Below are 21,107 nucleotides of genomic sequence, written 5' to 3'. Positions count from 1 at the left end.
AGAGCTGAGGGACAGTGCCCAGGTCCTGAGTTCAAGCCCCAGACTGACAAACAAACATACAAATACATAAATAAAGCAAGCAAGTAAATACATTAGGAATAAAATCCTAATAAATGGATAAGAAGTGAACCTGAAGGAAAAACACAAATTAGATTTTTAAGCTACCTCAATGAAGAATTATGACCTACTCGTCTCTGAAACTAAGAGGTAAGTGAAGTTCATGCAAGCTTATAAAAAGAAAAAGTAATAACCAGGAAGCATTTACCTCTAGGGAAGAAACACATGCAGAGTGAAGAAGTCTTCCCATGAAATGTGAAGCACATTTATCAGAGCCCACTTATTAGTGGTCCTCCAATGTAATCATTTATAAGGATGGTTTTAAGTGGTTTAAAAGTGAGGACATGCTTATTTTAATTGCAGCTCCAAAGAATGCTTATAGCTATTGCTATCAACATAGCGATTAATAACAACACTTAGGCCTTCTGTATTTTATACAAAGTGACTAATCTCTGCTAGTTTTAATTCTGTATGAATTTAGACAGGAAAAGTTTTGAGTCTTTTGATTAAACTACTTACCTGCTAATCATCAAAATCACCAAAATAGTATTAAGAATGACAAGAACAAAAACAGAATGGAGGCTGGGGATATAGCCTAGTGGCAAGAGTGCCTGCCTCGGATACACGAGGCCCTAGGTTCGATTCCCCAGCACCACATATACAGAAAAACGGCCAGAAGCGGCGCTGTGGCTCAAGTGGCAGAGTGCTAGCCTTGAGCGGGAAGAAGCCAGGGACAGTGCTCAGGCCCTGAGTCCAAGGCCCAGGACTGGCCAAAAAAAAAACAAAAAAACCAGAATGGAATTGGTCACTTTATATGTAAGGTTTTACTTGAATTTACCAAAACTGTATTCAGATTTCCTATAATTAACAATTGAATATTAGAGCAATCTCTGGAATGAAGAAAAAGACAACTAAGCACAAATGTAGCTCTCAGTACCAGCTTAAGTAGCTAGCAACAGAGTTAAATTATAGCCCTAGCTGGGTGCCTGTGGCTCTGTGCCTGGGTGCCTGTAACCCTAGCTACTCAGGAGGCTGAGACCTAGGGGACAAAGGTTCAAAGCCAGCTTGGGCAGAAAAGTCCATGAGACTCCAGCTCCAGTTAACCAGCTAAATGCTGAACTACAGATGTGGTTCAAATAGTATAGCACCAGTTGAATAAGCCAAGTGCAAGAATCTGGGCTCAAACCTCAGTACTCACTTAAGAAGAAAAAATTATAGACCCAAACTCATTCCTGTCAATTCAAAGTGTGAAGTGCTATGTGTTCTTAATAACCCACAAAAGGCCAAGTGCTGTGGCTCAAACTTATAATCCTAGCTATTAAGAAGACAGAGATCTGGGAAAAATCTCATCTCCACTGTGGCTGGACCAAATCAAATTTGTGCTTATCTGGAAGATATTGTTTGACTTCCAAAAATGTCATAAAGAGCCCAAATATATATATATATTTCATTGTAATACTGATAGTTTTAGTGGTCACAAAAGAGACTGAAAAGTAATGGGATAATTCAACATGAGTTGTAATGTATTTTGGGGAATCAGTTCACTACAAATTGTGATTGTAAACATTGTACTATAATATTTTGTAGTTTTCCCTCAATAGATTTTTTTTGGGGGGGAAAGTAAATCTGATATTGGGGAAGTATTGGTAGAAAACTAGCATTAAGTAAAAGGCTACCTTTCCTAGTTGATTCTTTTGTTGTTATTGTCCTGAGGATGAATCTAGGAACTATGCCCATTCTAGGGGAACACTGTACTACTCTACTCCCAACTTTTTTCACTGTAGTAAAATGTACACAAAATTTACCACCTTTACCACGTTTCCATTAACTATTTGCTTGTATTCATACTAATACTTTCCCCTTCTATGGATTGTATTTTTTTTTAATTTATTAGCCTACATTATACAAGGGAGCAAGGAGTTCATTTCTACAACCTTATCCCCTCTATTGCTCCCTTCTCTCTTCTTAAAAATTTCAACAGGCTTCACAGTTCTATTTTCATACATGCTAACAAAATACTTGAACTTTATTCAACCCCCTTGTTAGCCCAGCCCCTACCTTCTTGTGTCCACTTCCCTAACAGAGCCAGTTTTGCTTTCCTATCATTCCTTTTTTCCCCTTTTTTCTTTTTTAGTGTATATTAATTGTACCAAGACGTTTCACCATTTTTCAGGCGTGAATATATTGTTTTGCTTAGAATAATCTTCTACTGCTTTCTCTTTCCTTGCCCTCCTCATAAATATCTATTGACCAACAGCTTCATTGAGATTTTTATAAAGCCCAGTTTTTGTGCTGGTCCTCGGGCTTGAACTCAGGGCCTGAGCACTGTCCCTGAGCTTCTTTTGCTCAAGGCTAGCACTCTACCATTTGAGCCACAGCGCCACTTCTGGCTTTTTGTGTTTATGTGGTACTGAGGAATCAAACCCAGGGCTTCATGAAGGCTAGGCAAGCACTCTACCACTAAACCACACTCCCAGCCCATTATGCACAGTTTTTAAGTGTACAACTCAGGGGCATTATATATCTGTGTTGTGAAGTTATAACCACTCCCATCTCCAGAATTCGTTTCATCTTGAAAACCTGAAACTGGAGCTTTGAGGTAGAGCTCAGCAGTAAGCACCTGTCTAGCATATGCAAGGCTTTGGACTCAACCCCAAGTACCAAAAAATAAAAAACAAAACAACCACTCATAAAACAAACAAGAAAAATCCCTGAAACCTTTTCTATTAAACATTAATCCTATTTCCTTTTACCACCAGCATTCTACTTTGTTTCCATTATTCTGACTAATATTAAGTACCACATGTAAGCAGAAGTATATAGCATATTTCTTTTCATGAATGTTTTATTTCACTTAGTATAATGTTCTCAAGGTTTATACAATATATAACATGTCAGAATCTTCTTTCAAGATTGTTTTTTCATGGGGGAGGGAAGATGACACCGCCACAGTAGGGAGGCACCCCAACTTGCTCCAACTGAATAGTGAGCTGGGAACTCCAGCACCCAACACCCCATCAAGAATCCAGCAAACCCGACAACCAGAAGCAACAGGGGAACTCAGGAAACACAAAAGAAGAGCCTGTAGCCTCCACGGAGCCGGAAAATCTCCGGGGTACCCCTCCCCAACCCGCCGACCCTGGCCCAAACAAGGCCAGGCTGGGAAAGGGGACCAGCAAACCAACTGCCTAAAAGTCATGCCAGGAGCGCAGAGTCCAGATGGCAGGAGCTCCACGGACCCCAGAACTAAGTGCAGAGCTGTGGGACCGCCGGCATTGGACATAGGCAGCAGGGGAACCGGGCGATGCAGACAGGGAGAGCCGGGGACGTCACCATCAAACTACCAATTGCCGAACCCCAGCACCACAGCCCTGAAGAGCCCGCGGCGGCGCAGGACGCTCACACAACCCGGGACCAGTAAGTTCCCCATTACCCACCCCCCCGCCCCACACACACCGCCATGGGAGACCAGCTCTAGCAGAGACCCAAGGCCTGCAAGGAGGCTAGAGCTCCCTCCCTCCCCCTCCCTCCCCAGAGGGAACAAAGGAGCCAGCCACAAGTCAGGCAACAAGGGGCCCCTGCAGTAACTGGGAGGACACAGGAGCCAGCAGATGCGGAGCAGCGCCAAGGCAGCAAAGGAGCCGGAGCCGGGCAGCACCGGCCCCGCCTCCTCCCCAAAAGGGACCTGGGGACCGGTGAGCATTGGAAGCCCCACCCGAGGCGCCTGGTCCCCGCGGACTTTTTGAACAGCAGTCACAGGCTCACTGGGCCTGAACAAAGGCCCCCCCTCGCAGCTGAAGCACAGAGCCTGTGGGCACCAACCCCCACCCGGACACTTGGCCCAGCTGGGGCTTGTGCATACCGCCACCCCCACAGCAGACTCACGAGAGGGCACAAGCGCCCTCAGAGGAAGCACTGGAGTGCACACGCACATACCCCCTCAAGGGCCAGTGTGGGCCAGCGTGCTAGTCCCCCAGCAAGAGGACCTCCTCCCCAAACCTCCGCAGGAGTTCGCAAAGGTGGGCGGGGCCCCCAGCGGCAGCGCTGCTCTGGTGGGCGCACTTCACACAGGTGGGCAGGGCCCCCCAGCGGCAGCGCCCGCTCTGGTGGGCGCACTTCACACAGGTGGGCAGGGCCCCCCTATGACAGTGCTAGCTCTGCACAGGTGGGTGGGCCGCCCCTCAACAACACCGGCCCCGGAGCAACAATGAAACTCAAAACCAGAGCCAGGACACAAACTAGTCTCCCACTGACAGACCAGCGGGAAGCAGAACAAAGCCAAACCAGGGAAGTCACCCACAGATCTCCAGATGCGCAAATCACAAAGAAATATAACACAGTTCATCAAAGGGCAATCCAACCCGCCAGCTCAAAAAAGCAGCATGACTGAAGAGGAGATGGAGAATAAAAAAATCAACTGAGGCCATGTAAGCAGAAATGATGGAAATCTTCAGAAACAAAATCAGAAAACAATTCCAGGAGTTTAGAGTGGAAATCTTGAAGGACATCCAGGAAGCCAAGAAAGAAATGGAAGCAAAAATGGATACAATGCAAACTTCCGTTAAAGAAGACCTTAACATCCTGAGAAGTGAAATGCATGAAAAAATAGATTTAAAATACAACTCTTTAAAGGGAGAAATTTCCACGATCACAGTTGATCTGGCAACCATAAATAGCTCTCTGATATCCATATACTCCACAATTGAATCCACAGCACAAAGAATTGACCATATGGAATCCAGAATCTCTCTCTTGGACGATGATGCAGCCGAGAAGAACCAGAAAATTACCACACTCCAAGAAACGGTAAAGCTCCAGGGCAGACTAGTCCAGAAGCTAGTGGACAAAGACAAGAGATATAATCTGTGCATAATTGGAATAGAAGAAGGAGCCGAATACCAGAGCAGAGGGCTTCAACATATTTTCAATAAAGTTATTGCAGAAAACTTCCCCAATCTCACAAGGGACCCCCATCCAGGTAACTGAAGCCTATAGGACACCTGGCAGACCACACCCCAGAAAAGCCACGCCAAGGCACATAATATTCAAGACTTCAGATCTCAAGAATAAAGAGCAAATTTTGAATTCAGCCAAAGCGAAGAAAGAAATTTACTACAATGGGAAAAGGATCCGAATAATGGCAGACCTCTCCACACAAACCTACCACGCGCGAAGAAAGTGGAAGAACACCATCCAAGTTCTGCACGCCAACAACTGCCAACCTAGAATAAAATATCCAGCGAAGATGGAGTTCATATTCGAGGGGAAAACCAGATCTTTCCATAGCAAAGAGGATCTAAAGGAGTATGTGAATAAAAAACCAGCCCTACAGCTAATTCTAAGAGGGCAATCCCACCCAACAGAAACCGTACAGGACACACAGACAGAAACAGAAAGAAACTACAATAGCCAGAGCCCAACAGAAAGAGCAGCTCACTAAAGACAAGAAGAAAAACAAAAAAAAGTGGAAAAAGAGCCCAACAAGAAAATGGAAGGAGAAAAAACACTCTTATCCTTGATCTCTTTGAATATAAACGGTATAAACTCTCTGATAAAGAGGAGCAGACTGGCAGAATGGATCCACAAACAAAAAGTTGCCATCTGTTGTCTACAAGGGACCCACCTTACAGCAAGGGATAAAAACAGGCTCCGAATGAAAGGATGGAGCAAGATCTTCCAAGCAAATGCACCTACCAAAACGGCAGGAGCAGCCATCCTGATCTCAGACAAGCTGGACTTCTCATTAAAATCAACTCAAAAAGACAAAGAAGGACACTACATTTTCATACAAGGAAAAATCCAGAATCAAGACATCACGGTGATAAATGTATACTCACCGAACAAAAGGGGCCCGACATATGTCAAGCAAATTCTCACAGAACTACAGAACAAGATAGACCCAAACAATCATAGTGGGTGACTTTAATACCCCACTCTCTCCAAGGGACAGATCCAACACCCAGAGAATTAGCAAGGGAGCTGAGGACCTAAGTAAAACCATAGCCCAAATGGATCTGACAGATCTATACAGAATCTTCCACCCTACAGAGACCCACAATGACAATGAAAATACATCATAAAGAAACTGATGGGATACAGCTAAGGCAGTACTGAGGGGCAAGATCATTGCCCTCAGCACTCACATTAAAAGAATGGAAGCAGAGCAGGTAAATAACCTCACGATGAAACTAAAACAACTGTAGAAACAAGAAATGATCGAATCTAAAATGACTAGGAGGAGAGAGATCACAAAGATTAAAGAAGACATAAATCTGATTGAAAATAGAAAAGACCATTCAACAAATAAATAAGACTAAAAGCTGGTTCTTTGAGAAAATAAATAAAATTGACAGACCCCTCACAAGACTTACAAAAAAAGGAGGGAAGAGACTCATATACGTAAAATCAGGGACTCCACCGGAAAAATACAAGTACACACGATATTCAAACAATCATAAGGAACTATTTCCAGAACCTCTACTCACTAAAAAGCAATAATTTTACAGAAATAGATCAATTCTTAGAGAAGTATAAACTGCCCAAACTGACCAAGAAGAAATAAATCAACTAAATAAACCAATAACTTACAGCGAGATACAGGGGGTAATCAAGAACCTCCCAACAAAGAAAAGCCCAGGCCCAGATAGATTCACCAACGAATTCTATTAAACCTTTAGTGAGGAGCTAACACCAATACTCCTCAAACTCTTCCGCAAAATAGAAACAGAGGGAGAAATCCCAAACTCATTCTATGACGCTAATATACTCATTTCCAAACCAGGCAAAGACCCAACAAAAAAAGAGAACTACAGACCAATATCACTAATGAACACAGGCGCAAAGCTGCAAAGCTCCTCAATAAAACATTAGCTAACAGGATCCAGAAACTGATCAAGGAAATTATATATCATGACCGAGTAGGCTTCATCCCACAGTCACAAGGATGGTTCAACATCCGTAAATCAATCAATGTAATTCACCACATGAACAGAAATAAAATCAAGAATCACATTGTTGGGCTGGGGATATGGCCTAGTGGCAAGAGTGCTTGCCTCATATACATGAGGCCCTGGGTTCGATTCCCCAGCACCACATATACAGAAAATGGCCAGAAGTGATGCTGTGGCTCAAGTGGCAGAGTGCTAACCTTGAGCAAAAAGAAGACAGGGATAGTGCTCAGGCCCTGAGTCCAAGGCCCGGGACTGGCAAAAAAAAAGAATCACATTGTTATCTCAGTCAATGCCCAAAAAGCCTTTGACAAAATACAACATCCATACTTACTAAAAGCTCTGGAGAGAACAGGAATAGATGGAACATTCCTCAAAACAATAAAAGCCATATACAACAGACCAACTGCTAACATCATATTAAATGGAGAGAAACTTAAATCATTACCCCTAAACTCAGGAACAAGACAAGGATGCCCACTCTCCCCACTTCTTTTCAACATAGTGCTGGAATCCCTAGCCATAGCAATAAGGCAAGAGGAGGACATCAAAGGGATCCACACTGGCAAGGAAGAAATAAAGCTATCCCTATTTGCAGATGACATGATCTCATATCTGAAGGACCCAAAAAACTCAGTCTCCAAACTCCTACACCCAATAAACCTTTTTGGCAAAGTAGCAGGATACAAAATCAATCCACAAAAGTCAGCAGATTTTCTGTACACCAGCAATGTACAAGCAGAAAAGGAAATTATGGAAACAATTCCATTTACAGCTGCACAGCTAAGGACATAGCCACCAAAATAAAGACAGCCAACCATATGGGAAAGGATCTTTACCAGCACAGCAACAAACAAAGGCCTAATATCTGTCATCTACAGAGAACTCAAAAAACTAAGCTCCTCCAAGCCCAATAAACCAATTAGGAAATGGGCAAAGGAGCTAAAGAGAGACTTCACAAGAGAAGAGATAAAAATGGCAAAGAAACATATGAGGAAATGTTCAACATCCCTGGCAATAAAGGAAATGCAAATAAAAACAACCCTGAGATACCACCTCACTCCAGTTAGAATGGCCTATACTCTGAACTCAGGCAACAACAAATGCTGGAGGGGGTGCGGGGAAAGAGGAACCCTTCTCCATTGTTGGTGGGAGTGCAAATTAGTACAACCACTTTGGAGAACAGTATGGAGGTTTCTCAAAAAGCTCAATATAGACCTACCCTATGACCCAGCCATACCACTCGTAGGCATCTATCCTGAACAGCAGGTCCCAAGATATCAAAAAGACATTTGTACTTCCATGTTTATCGCGGCCCAATGCACAATAGCCAAAATATAGAAACAACCCAGATGCCCCTCCACAGATGAATGGATCCAAAAAATATGGTACCTATACACAATGGAATACTACATAGTGATTACAAATGGTGAAATATTGTTATTCACAGGGAAATGGTCAGAACTTGAACAAATAATGTTGAGTGAGACAAGCCTAGAACACAGAAAACAAAGGGGCATGATCTCCCTGATATATAACTGTTAAGATGGGGTGACAGAGAGACAGTAGAGACCAGGTCTGCGAAACCAAAAACTGCTTGTCAAATGGTTCCCACAGAATTGGGTCAGCAACCCAACCTTATGTAACTAAAACCAAACAAGTACTCAACATATAAAGGTCAAAAATTGACCTCTCAGTGGAATACAATAGCTCAAAAGCTATGTATGTACGTTCATATAAGACTACTGTCGACATATTGTCTAATGTCGACATTACATTTAAAGCCCTAGGCGAATTTTCTTTGGCGTAGGCCACGTGGCTACTGTATATGTTCTTGGTACATTGGGTATTGTATATATGTCTGCATGACCTAGGGAAGGGAAAGAAAAACAGGGTGTAAGATATCACAAGAAATGTACACACTGCCCTACTATGTAACTGTACCCTTTTTGCACAACACCTTGTCAAAAAATTTTTGTTTAATAAATTTTAAAAAACAATTGTTTTTTCATGGTACATATATGTACATCGTCTGTCAATGGATACTTGAGATGCTTCCATGTTTTAGTTAATATAAAAAAATGCTGCTATGATCACAGGTTTATAAGTACCTCTTTGAAGCCCTGCTTTCAGTTCCTTATCTGCTCAAAGTGGTACTGTTAAATCACATAGTAATTTTACTTTTCTTTTTCCTAACATGAATTTAACATTTAAATTTAAGAACTGTCATGCTGTTTTCCACAAATTGTACTACTTCACACTTTAAATGTTTGATTTTGTTTTTGTTGTTTTGTTTTGAGATAAGCCTGGACTTAAACTCTTATTCCTCTCACCCCAGCTTCCCAAATACTGGGATTACAGGTATGTGCTACCTCACCTAGTAGAGGGGTTTTGTTTTGCTACAGTTTTTAATGAGACCATGGTGGCTAAATTCCAAACAATTTCTCTCAAATTTTCTAATTTGAGCACATAGGCTTGAGACGGTTCTAGCCAACACAGTGAGATCACTACTCAAAACACAACAGTGTTGTGGAAAATTAAGAATTTTGATTTTTTTGCCATCTTAGATTTTGAACTCAGAGACTCAATTTTACTAGATAGGTGCTTTACCATTTGTAAGTTTTTGGGGGTTTTTTGGTTGTTGTTATTTATTTATTTTTTTTTTTTGCCAGTTTTGTAGCTTGAACTCAGGCCTGAGCAATGTCCCTGAGCTTCTTTTGCTCCAAGTTAGCATTCTACCACTTGTGCCACAGCACTACTTCCAGCATTTTTCAGTTTATGCAGTACTAAGGAATTGAACCCAGGGCTTCATGCATGCTAAGCAAGCACTCTACCACTAATCCACAGTCCTAGCCATGCTTTACCATTTGAATCATGCCCCAAGTCCTTTATTGCTATAATTATTTTTCAGACTAGTTCTGATGTTTTTTGAATAGAGTCAGCCTTGGACCACAATCCTCCTAAATATTCCTCCCACTAACTGAGATTACAGATCCATTCTTCCATACCCAGCTTGTTTATGAGATGGGTTTATACTAAGTTATTGCCTGGGCTGGCCTTAGGCTACAGTCTTCCTAATGATCACCTCCTGAGTAGCTAGGATTACACTAATATACTTGGTAATATGTTATCCTTCATTATGGTTTCAGCTATAAGTTCTCTAAGAAGTGATATATTTATTCTTGGGGTTCAACTGTAACAACAGAATTTAAGTACAGATAAATTGTCAAAATTAAACCTTTTGAGGGTTTAAAAAAAACTTTTAATATCTTTATCTACTTTAAGAAGGAATATATGTGTGCAGGGTCAGCCACAAAAACAAACAAACAAACAGATTTGCATTGAATAATATAGATACAATCTTACCTGATCTGTTGAAGTGATATGGGCATTTTAATCTGTTGATAATAATCAGGGTATTTTTTCTTTGAGGGCAAATGAAAAAAAGGTTCAGCTATTAGCTGCCCTTGATTATTCCGACAGTTCCTAACTGTATCATAAAGCTGATAAAAAGGATTTGAAACATCCATAAAGGAAGTGATGCTCTCTGCTTCAGACTCTCCTTCTTCATAACGTGCAGCTGGGAAGACAAGAAACATAATTTATGAGAGAAAGAAAGAACTTTAATGTTCTTTCAACAACCATCTAGAATGAGCAATATGAAAATGTTGCTAATATTCTTCTCTTAAAAATAAAAATGTCAATTAATTATGGTACTGAATGTCTACAATTCAGACACAAAGAAAGCTGAGGCAGTAGGATTATAAGGAGTTTGAGGCCAGCCTAGGCTACCTATATGTCAGTACTGATTACAGGTCTCTGTTGCCAATTCAGTATGCTACAAGTCCACTAGTTTTTCCAAGTGTTATTTTCATCATGCTAGTGTTCACTTTTAGTTACTTGAAAATTTCTATGATAATATTTCTTTAACCTTTAAAATTTCCAAACATTCAGGCTTTAAAAAAAATTTCGTTGTCAGTCATGGGGCTTGAACGCTGGGCCTGGGAGCTGTCCCTAAGCTCTTCAGCTGAAGGCTAGCACTGTACCACTTGAGCCATCATGCGACATCCAATTTTCTGGTGGTTAACTGGAGATAAGAGTCTCAATGACTTTCCTATCTGGGGTGGCTTTGAACCATGTTCATCAGATCTCAAACTCCTGAGTAGCTAGGATTACAGGCATGAGCCTCCAATGCCCAGCTTACATTTAGGCTTTTTAATTTTATCTTTTCATTACTAGTTGATAACTCAGCTGTACTGTAGTCAGAAATAGAGTCTGCATTTAAATTCTAAATTATTCAAATCTACTGAAATTTGTTTTATAGATAAGTAAATAGCTTTTATAAATATGAACCTGAGAAGAACACATATTTTCTTTCGTGTTTGTGTGTGTACGCGTGCATGCTAATGTCAGGGCTTGAGTCAAAGCCTCATACCCTTCTTTGCTCATAGTGCCCTACCACTTAAGCCATGTCTCTAATCTGGCTTTTTTTCAGGCTAATTGGAGATGGAGTCTCATAGACTATTCTGTCCTGGACTGGCTGATTGTCTAGTCTCCAGAATGGCTAGGCATAAGCTACTTGCACCTTGCTAGAATGTGTATTTTCTAAATGTAATACATCAAGCTTGCTATAATAAGCTATCTAATAACCATGAGAACATTCATGTCTAAACCCACAGGACCTGTGATAGTTACCTTACACGGTAAAAGACTTTCCAGATGAGACATGAGGAAAGAAATCTGGACAATTTAAAATTATGTGAGTAGGTTATTAAAAGCAATCATAAAGGACACACCAAGAGGGAAGAAGTTCAAAGAAGGAAAACGGCTGGAGAAGTGCAGTTTCAAGATGGAAGAAAGGGCGATAAGCCAAGAGATACAGGTGGCCTCTAGAAGCTACAAAAGGCAAGGAATGGATTTTCCTCTAGAGAAGATAGATGGAACACTCGCCTGTTGTTATTCTGACTTTATTTTTCTGAACTTCAGCACTGTAAGAGAATAAATTTGTGTTGCTTTAAGTCACTACATTTGTGTTACTTTGTTTCAACAGCCATTGAAAACAAATATACTTATAAAGATGTGTCTTCAAATCTTCTGTGTCTTCATTGATTTTCTTTCTGCTTATGTAGCAATTGAGAGAAAGCTCTTGACTTCTAAGATAGTGTTTTTACTATCTCCATATTGTTCCATATGCTTTATATATTTGGAGTGCTCTTATAATTTATCTTCCCAATGAAACAAACCTTTTACCATTAGGAGGTAAATCCCCTTTTGCTTTTCTAAATATCTATATTTGAAAGACTATCTCACTGGAAGTCAAGATGGCTAACAAGTGGTTCATTGCATCTTTTTTTTTTTTGGCCAGTCCTGGGCCTTGGACTCAGGGCCTGAGCACTGTCCCTGGCTTCTGCCGCGAGCACTCTGCCACCTGAGCCACAGCGCCCCTTCTGGCCGTTTTCCATATATGTGATGCTGGAGAATCAAACCCAGGGCTTCATGTATGCGAGGCAAGCACTCTTGCCACTAGGCCATATTCCCAGCCCTCATCGCATCTTTTATATATACACTGCTAGATGTATGTATGCACGCTGGTATGGGGCTTGAGCTCCTCGAATTCTTGTTCAGCTTTTTTTGCATTCTTGTCCAGCTTTTTTGCTCAAGACTATGGCTCTACCTCCAGAGGTCAGAGATAGATAATAGTCTTACAGATATTTCTGCCAAGGCTGGCTTGAAGCATGACCCTCCGATTTTAGCCTCCTCTTACCGAGTATTAAAGGCATGAGATACAGCACCTAGACCTTTTCTGGTTCTGAAGATAATCAAAATCTCATGTCTGGAGATTAGGAGATTATGTAACCCTAGGTCAACTTCCAAGGATAACAAGTGTGTAATTAAACTATCAAAGAGCTCTATATATGCAAAATAAACAAATGAAACTTAACTGAGAAACAGAAAACACTGGCCTATGAACAAGAGTCTCTAACTCTCAAGTATTAGATAAGCAGATAGTAAACCAATAAAGATACAGAAGATTTAAAGACTCCTTTGTATGTTTCCTATTGCTGTAGCAACAAGTTAATACAAACATACTGACACTATCTACTATATTTTTCTGTCTTTTCATGTTCAACTTTCCTATGTTTTCGTATTTACCATGAGCTTTATCACAATATAAAGCAATTAGCATTTGACAAACCTGCCAGAGAGCAATTAAAGGCAAAAAAAAAAAAACCAAAAAACAAAACAAACAAACCCTCAGCATGTTTCTTCACACACCAACAAACTCTAGGACAGACCACTGAAACTCCTAGCTAGAAAGACCCAGGTAGAAAGCATTTAACTAGTCACAACCTAATGCCTACCAGCTAACGCAGCATCCTCTTCACTTTCTGAGCCATATTGAAGTGCCATGGTAATTGCTGATAAACGACCCCCTTGGACTGCTCTCTTATTACTATAAGGGAAAAAAAGCAACTATAAGACATGGAATAATGTTACAATAACTTGGCTACTTTAAATGAGATAGCAACTATTAACAAAGCACTAATACCAAAGAAAAAGAATTTTTATTATTTCCCTCATCAGTGCACTAGTAATATTCCTTATAATCAGTCTTATGAAAGAAAAAGGGGTTCTGGTTTTCCCTCTCAGAAAAGAAGTAATGGTTATAAAGCTTAGAACAGGCTAGTAGAATTTTGTTGTCAGTTGTGGGGCTTGAACTCAGGGCCTGGGCACTGTCCCTGAGTTCTTTTGCTCAAGGCTAATAATGCTCTAGTACTTTAAGCCACAGTGCCACTTCCAGTTTTCTGGTGGTTAGTCTCATGGACATCCCAACATTCTTGCCCAGACTGGCTTCGAACCAAAATAATCTCAGCCTTCAGAGTAGCTAGGATTACACGCGTGAGTCATCTGCACCCAGTTTTGGAATTTTTTTTTTTAAACAAAAATGTAGCATCCACTATTTTATGCAAAAGGACTTAGTCACAGCTACTAGTTATTATTTTCTAAGACATTCATATGCTATAATAATATTCTATTATGATCACAAAACTTGTTTATTTGTAGAAGTATTTAATCCCCTATTTTATTTATAATTAACATTAGATACTACCTAATAATCAAAGTTTATACCTTGTCTGAGAATAAGTTAAGTTCTACTATAGTACCTCAACTTTTTCTTTTTTGGTTCCAGTCCTGGGGCTCAAACACAGGGCCTGTGTGCACTTTCTGAGCACGTTTTGCTCCAAGGTTTTGAGCTCCAGCTCAAAGCTTGAGCCACAGCCCCACTTCCGTGGGGTTTTTTTGTAGTTAATTGGAGATAGAGTCTCACCAACATTCCTGCCCAGGATGGCTTCAAATTGTGATCCTCAGATCTTAGCCCCTTGAGTAGCTGGGATTACAGGCATACGCCACTAGTGCCTACTTATTTATTTTCACTAATGAGACAAGGAAAATGATGTAGCCTAGAGTAGCTTCGAACTTGTGATTCTCTTCTTTTCAGCCCCCCCAGTGCTGTGATTACAGGCATGTACCCATGCCCAACTTATAGCTTAACCTTTCTTTTTGGTGGTACTAGAGTTAGACCTCATGGCCTTGAGCTGGCTATGCAGTTGGCTCAACCTCGAGTCACATTCCCAACTCATACTTCAACTTTTTAAAGCACCTGATAATAATTCTCCTAGTAACCTAAGAATATTACTTCAAGATACCTATCAGGCAAATAGTAGTATGTCTGCAATCAGAAGCATGGGTCAACTCTAAGATTAAACCCTCTTCTGCTCACCGGTAATACTTGCTAGTAGGATTTCTTTCTTCACCAAGGCTTCCTTTACTATGAGAAGGACCAGTCAGCCTGGCTGCAGCCAAATTTGATGCAGTCCTATCCAGAGACAATATGTATGTATGTATGTATGTATGTATATTTATATATAAATAAAGCTCAGAAACTTGATAGCTAAAAACAGCATGCTGGGCAAAACAAGATAATCATTGTGTTATTCTCTAAAAGAAATAAAGCATTTCTGAGCCTCTACTATGTAAGTAGGATTTGCTTCAGGATGTGGAGTCTATAGAAGAAAATGAACGAGGGTTAGTCCTTGAAAGCTTATGGTTACATCAGAACCATAGGACATGGTATCAGGACAACTATGGAGCCAAAAGAAAGGTTTGAAAGTAGTCACCAAACCTTTTCATTACAGGTAAGAGGAATCAGAATCTCAAAACTTGAGGCCTGTTCAAAGTTATAGTGCTAGTAAAGGAAAAAACAAAATAAAACTTCCAAATCTCCTGGCTAAATATACTTATTGAAAATATATAGTGTGGTAAATTATACACAAATACCATAATTTACACATGCATTTATTATATGATTGTACTCATATAAGGAAATAAAATATATAGTGGTATTAGAAATCACAAAAATATTTCTAATTTCTCTAATACTTGATAGACAGGTATTCTACCACTTGAGCTGTGCCTCCAGGTCCAGAAAGTTTCTTCAGCTGCATTTAAGGGGCTAAATAAATTACCTCTATTCTTTTCAGATTCACATAGTCAACTGTAAATAAAATCTTGAATGCAACATAAATTCTACTTTCCATTGTACTGATTTTATTTGTTTAAAAAAATCCAGCAACTATAAAGATACAAAGCTCTTAAGACATTTTTAACCAACCTTATCCGAAGACTTGACTTAGCCATTTCATGATGTTCTATTTCTGCCTTTTTCATATAAAATATTTTTTTAATTGAATTTGCATCCTGTCAAGATAAAAGTACTTGGCTTAAAAAAAGAATAGGAAAACCAAACAAACAAACAAAAACATAGTTAAAATTACTTGACTTATAAAAGGAACAGGAAAAATCAATCAAACCCAAACAAAGAAAGAAAATATATACATATAGCTAAAACTGCCCTCACACAGGCCCTAGGCACTTCTGATGGTCTCTTTCTATTTAACAGTCATAAAACTGTATCTCTAACCTTCCAACAATATCTTCATAAAGTTGTCACTAATTAAATTTCCTAGTCCTTTACTAATTAGTCAAGTAATACACAAATATCCAATGGCAAAATATAATGAGCTCTCCTGAACACTGACCTAAAAATTTAAAGAAATTTCCAGTTAATATACTTGTTTAAGTTAACAGGACACTAACTTATCACATTGAAAGTGCCCTTTCTCTTTAAAAATCAGCTAAAGAAAATTAGATTAAAAAGATAGGATAGGGCTGGGGATATGGCCTAGTGGCATGAGTGCCTGCCTCATATACATGAGGCCCTGGGTTCGATTCCCCAGCACCACATATACAGAAAATGGCCAGAAGTGGCACTGTGGCTCAAGTGGCAGAGTGCTAGCCTTGAACAAAAAGAAGCCCGGGACAGTGCTCAGGCCCTGAGTTCAAGCCCCAGGACTGGCCAAAAAAAAAAAAAAAAAAAAAAGATAGGATATTTAAAAAATATCCTACAAGTACTAAGACCACAAGGACTTCATAATTCATTCTTGATTTTCCCTCAACAGTTCTCAAAATATGAAATATTAATATAAACATATAGCACTGTGTATGTTGGCAAACACCTGTAATCCTAGGTTGGAAGGGAACAAAAGGACTGTGAGTTCAAGGCTAGCTTGGGCTATATATTGACTTCCTATCTCAAGAAGTAAAAAACAAACAAAAAGCTAGTATTAGCTATCAATAAAATTTTGAGTATTGGGTGAGCATTTTAAAAGATCTAATAATTTTAGTACCAAAAGATTTTCTGAGTTACCCTTTATAAATTCCTAATGTATGATTAATCCAGAATCTTCAACCATTCATTGCAATAATGACTATACAATTTCTAAAAGGCAATGGCAACACAATGAAATAGTTATTTTACTTTGTGTACTACCACAATTGCTACCTTTTATATTTACAAAGGTTAATGGAGGGAGTAAATATTTTTAAAAGAAGATAAAATACTAATTGTCTAGCCTAAGAACTTTTAGATGAACGGAATAGAAACAAGAAATTAAGACATATACCTCTACATCTATGGTGAATTGATTTTCAGTAAGTGTGATAAGAAAATTCAATTGAGAAAGAATAATCTTCTTATAATCTACTAAGTTGGGACAGTATCCCATGTAAACAAATAAATCTGGACTTCTACCTAGCAATCACAAAGTTTTGTATAAAAACTTGGATCTACCTAGCAAACACAGTTTTAGATCAAAAATTGGATCAAAGGATCCAAAGAGCTAATAAAACTACAAAATTCTTAAAAAGAAAACCTAAAGGAAAATCTTCATAACATTGAATTAGTCATGGGTTTCTTTGATGTGGCACCTAAAATTACAAACCAAAGGAAGAAAATAGGTAAACTGGACTTCATCAAAATTGAAAACTGTCAAACTATCACATAAATAAAAAGAGAATGAAATAATATATATATGAAAATTGTGTATTTGATAGCGGTCTGATATCTAGAATATATAAAGGACTATTAAAATTTAGCAATAAAAAGAAGTAACCCAAATTAAAGATGAGCAAAAGACCAGAATAGACATCGCTCCAAACACACACATGAAAAGATGCGGAGCACAATCGGGGAAATTTTAGGGAAAGGGAAGTAAAAAATTCAACTACATACTACTTCATACCTAATAGAATGGCTGTAATAAAAACAAAAGTGAAAAGTGTGTTCTTAAGAACGTGAAGAAACGGCAACATCTATACACTGCTGGTGGGAATGTAAAATACTGTAGTTACTTTGGAAAAACTTAATATATACACACACCATATAACCAGGAAATTCCATTTCTAGGAAGTAGATCTATGAGGTATATGAATAAAGTATATATATATATATATATATACACACATATATATAATGAAGTACATATAAATTTACATGTGAATGTATATAGTGGATTATTTATAATAGCCAAAAAATGCAAACAACTCAATGGTCTACCAAGAAATGATTAAATATATCTACAAGATAGAATATTATTCAGCAATAAGAAGGAAGTACTAACCATGTGCTGGCGGTTCATGCCTGTAATCTTAGCTACTTAGGAGGCTGAGATCCGAGGATGACAGTTCAAAGCCAACCTGGGCCAGAAAGTCTGTGAGATTTTTATTGCCAATTAACCACTAAAAAGTCAGAAGTGGAGTTCTGGCTCAAGTGGTAGCTAGAGCACTAGCCTTGAGCATAAAACCCAGGGACAGCACCCAGGCCTTGAGTTTAAACCCCAGGACAGGCATGCACGCGCACATACACACATACACACATACACATACACACACACACACACACACACACACACACACAAAGTACTGACATGAGTAAAACATGGATGAACCTTAAAAACATGCTATATAAAGAAATACCATACACTAGATGTTCCAATTTTATAACATATTCAGAATAGACAAAGTTGATGGTGGCTCTCTGTAGGGAAGTTGGAGAAAAATGAAGAGGGACTGCAACTGTTTGGAGTAATGGGCATACAACATTGTGAGTATACTAAAAACTGTTGTGAATTTTAAATGAGTGAAATGTATGGTATGTGAATTATGATTCAATGAAGTTATACAAAAAATATTGACCCTAACTTAAAATATCTACTCTTAACAATAAAAATAACAAAAAAAAAAAACTAACCTTGAATACTTGAGAACCAGGCTCATTATAAGTTTTGGCATTTTTTGCTAGGAGATCTATATCTTTGGCCATTGCATGAATACTTTTGTAGCTTCCATTCTATAGTAAACAATAAAATATAGCAATTCCTCTTAATAAAAGTTAAATAAATAGAACCTTAAAAAAGAAAACCAAAAAGAAAGCAAGAAAAGAAATGTGCATAGTTTTAAATTATTAATATACTCTAAGACTTCACTGGAAATGAACAATGTGTAAAGTCATTTTCTCTTTTATAAATTATTACTAGTTCCCATTACAAGTAAGTTCATAGTGGTTACTATGTGCCAAGTGCTATTCTAGGTATTTCATTAAAAGGGACTTAACAATATGATGTAACACTCCCTCTAGTTATCCAGACAATAGGAAGTAAAACATAAAATGAATCTAACACAGAGTACTTACTGTGCCCCAGAGCTGTGACATTCTAAACCTCACTTAGCCAAAAATAACTGAGGAACACTCTTACAGTTGGTCTCAATTTAAAAGAGAAAAGGAAGGAGGGACACATGCTATGTAAAAGTCATGCATGATTAATAATACACAGAAATAAACAGGACAAGTTCTAGAGAAAGTGGCCTGGAGGGTGGGGAGTCAGAATCCAAATGAGTCAGAACCCAAAGAAGCAGGCAAAAGTTATTTTCTACCAGATACCAGAGCATCCATCTTATTTGGAGAGAATCTCAGAATGGACAGAATGTAGGGGTAATAAGCATGAAAGATGGCTGCTTTACCAGAAATCTGGTAGTAGGGCACAGAGAAATAACCATGGGCCAGCTACTTCACATTAGTCTGAAAAGACTAAAGCAACAGTGAGAGAATGGCAGGAATTCATTACTGACTTCTGCAGAGTAGGAGTATTAACAGTAGAATAGAAATCATCCAGGACCAACAGTGGAAAATGACAGTGGTAACAGAAATGGCACAAAGACTCTGCATATACGTGTTCTACCCATTTTATGAAGGGTAGTTCCCCAGCTATCTACTTTAACAATTCCATAAGCTATTCAATATACTTTTCATAAATTCCATTTCTGCTGAAGGTAATCAGAGTTGATTATTTGGTTCAAGGATTAGGAAATGAATTAAATCTCTGAACAGTGGGATGGCAGGAAGAAAGCCAGGATCAAAGAATAAGATGTAGCAAGGACTAGACAGCTTCTCATCAGTGTGGCAGGAAAGATTATACCAATAATTAGTACATAAAATAGTAACAACATAATATATAAGGGTATAATAAAAGAAGGTAACTCTAGGCCTTTTGAAAGAAAGAACAAGATGAGGTAACAGGCAAGAGAGAGATGTAAGAGCTGACTTAGAGGCATTTAAAATCTAATTTTTAGTATTACAAAGACATCATCTCCATAGATATGTTAGAAACTTCAGGGATTCATATGACTTGATCACTCTCAATAAAAACAACTGGGCTGTTTTAAAACTAGATGAAATATTTAGGGAGTTTATATTGTAACATTCTGTGAAAATTTATCTGACCCAGTATTTACTATATGGTTAATCTTTACTATTCTCAGAATTCCATGCCAAATTCTGCCAAATCACTCTGTGGTTAGTTTACTTGCTCACTGAGAGTAAATAATACACTAAGTTTTCCTTTTTGCATTATCACCTGCAAGTAGCAAATCCTTATCCTGGGAGGATGAGTGATATACTGACTAGGGTCTAAATCCTGCAGGTGCTATGCAAAATGGTTTACATAAACCACCATAGACCTCCATGATACTATGAAGTGTCACTACATTCAATATACAGCAAGAACAGCAAACAGGTCAGCTGACCGGTAACATAGTGAGATGTAGAGCTGGGGAAAAGAACCATAACATAAAAACTACATTTCTAAATGGACAGGCAAAGCAGTGTACACCGTTAACTTCAGGATCACAGTCTGAGGCTGGACTAGGCAAAATGCACAAGACTCTATCGAAAAAAATAACCAAAGGGCTGGGGATATGGCCTAGTGGCAAGAGTGCTTGCCTTATATACATGAGGCCCTGGGTTCAATTCCCCAGCACCACATATACAGAAAACAGCCAGAAGTGGCGCTGTGGCTCAAGTGGCAGAGTGCTAGCCTTGAGCAAAAAAAGAAGCCAGGGACAGTGCTCAGGCCCTGAGTCCAAGCCCCAGGACTGGCCAAAAAAAAAAAAAGCTGGAAAAAAATAACCAAAGTTTTTGTTTGTTTTTTGTCCAGGTCCTTGGGCTTGAACTCAAGGCCTGGGTGCTGTCCCAGAGCTTTATCCGTTCAAGGCTAGTGTTACTACTTGAGCCAGAGTTCCAGTTCTGGTCTTTTGGTGGTTAACTGGAAGATAAGAATCTTATGGACCTTCCTGACAGAGCTGGCTTTGAACTGCAATCCTCAGATATCAGCCTCCTGAGTAGCTTTAGATAAAGTGGTTTAGTTT

General features: G+C 39.1%; 1 protein-coding gene across 17 annotated transcripts in view; it reads right to left on the bottom strand.

The window, feature by feature from the left end:
• Nucleotides 1-21,107, bottom strand: part of Pbrm1 (polybromo 1) — a 112,989-nt gene that overhangs the window by 64,850 nt on the left and 27,032 nt on the right. For 12 of the 17 annotated variants that reach the window (XM_048355860.1, XM_048355844.1, XM_048355852.1 and 9 more), the window contains 5 exons: nucleotides 18,655-18,753; nucleotides 15,679-15,764; nucleotides 14,788-14,883; nucleotides 13,367-13,458; nucleotides 10,371-10,584 (listed from right to left, as the gene is read on the bottom strand). In XM_048355860.1, coding sequence (XP_048211817.1) covers nucleotides 10,371-10,584; nucleotides 13,367-13,458; nucleotides 14,788-14,883; nucleotides 15,679-15,764; nucleotides 18,655-18,753 — 587 coding nt within the window. The remainder of the gene's footprint in view (nucleotides 1-10,370; nucleotides 10,585-13,366; nucleotides 13,459-14,787; nucleotides 14,884-15,678; nucleotides 15,765-18,654; nucleotides 18,754-21,107) is intronic. The other 5 variants (XM_048355850.1, XM_048355859.1, XM_048355851.1 and 2 more) reach the window with 1 other exon arrangement.

The sequence above is a fragment of the Perognathus longimembris genome, chromosome 10 (genome assembly GCF_023159225.1).
Source record: "Perognathus longimembris pacificus isolate PPM17 chromosome 10, ASM2315922v1, whole genome shotgun sequence".
NCBI lineage: Eukaryota > Metazoa > Chordata > Mammalia > Rodentia > Heteromyidae > Perognathus > Perognathus longimembris.
Note: the sequence above shows the minus strand (reverse complement) of the source record. Positions and strands in the feature narration are given on the sequence as shown.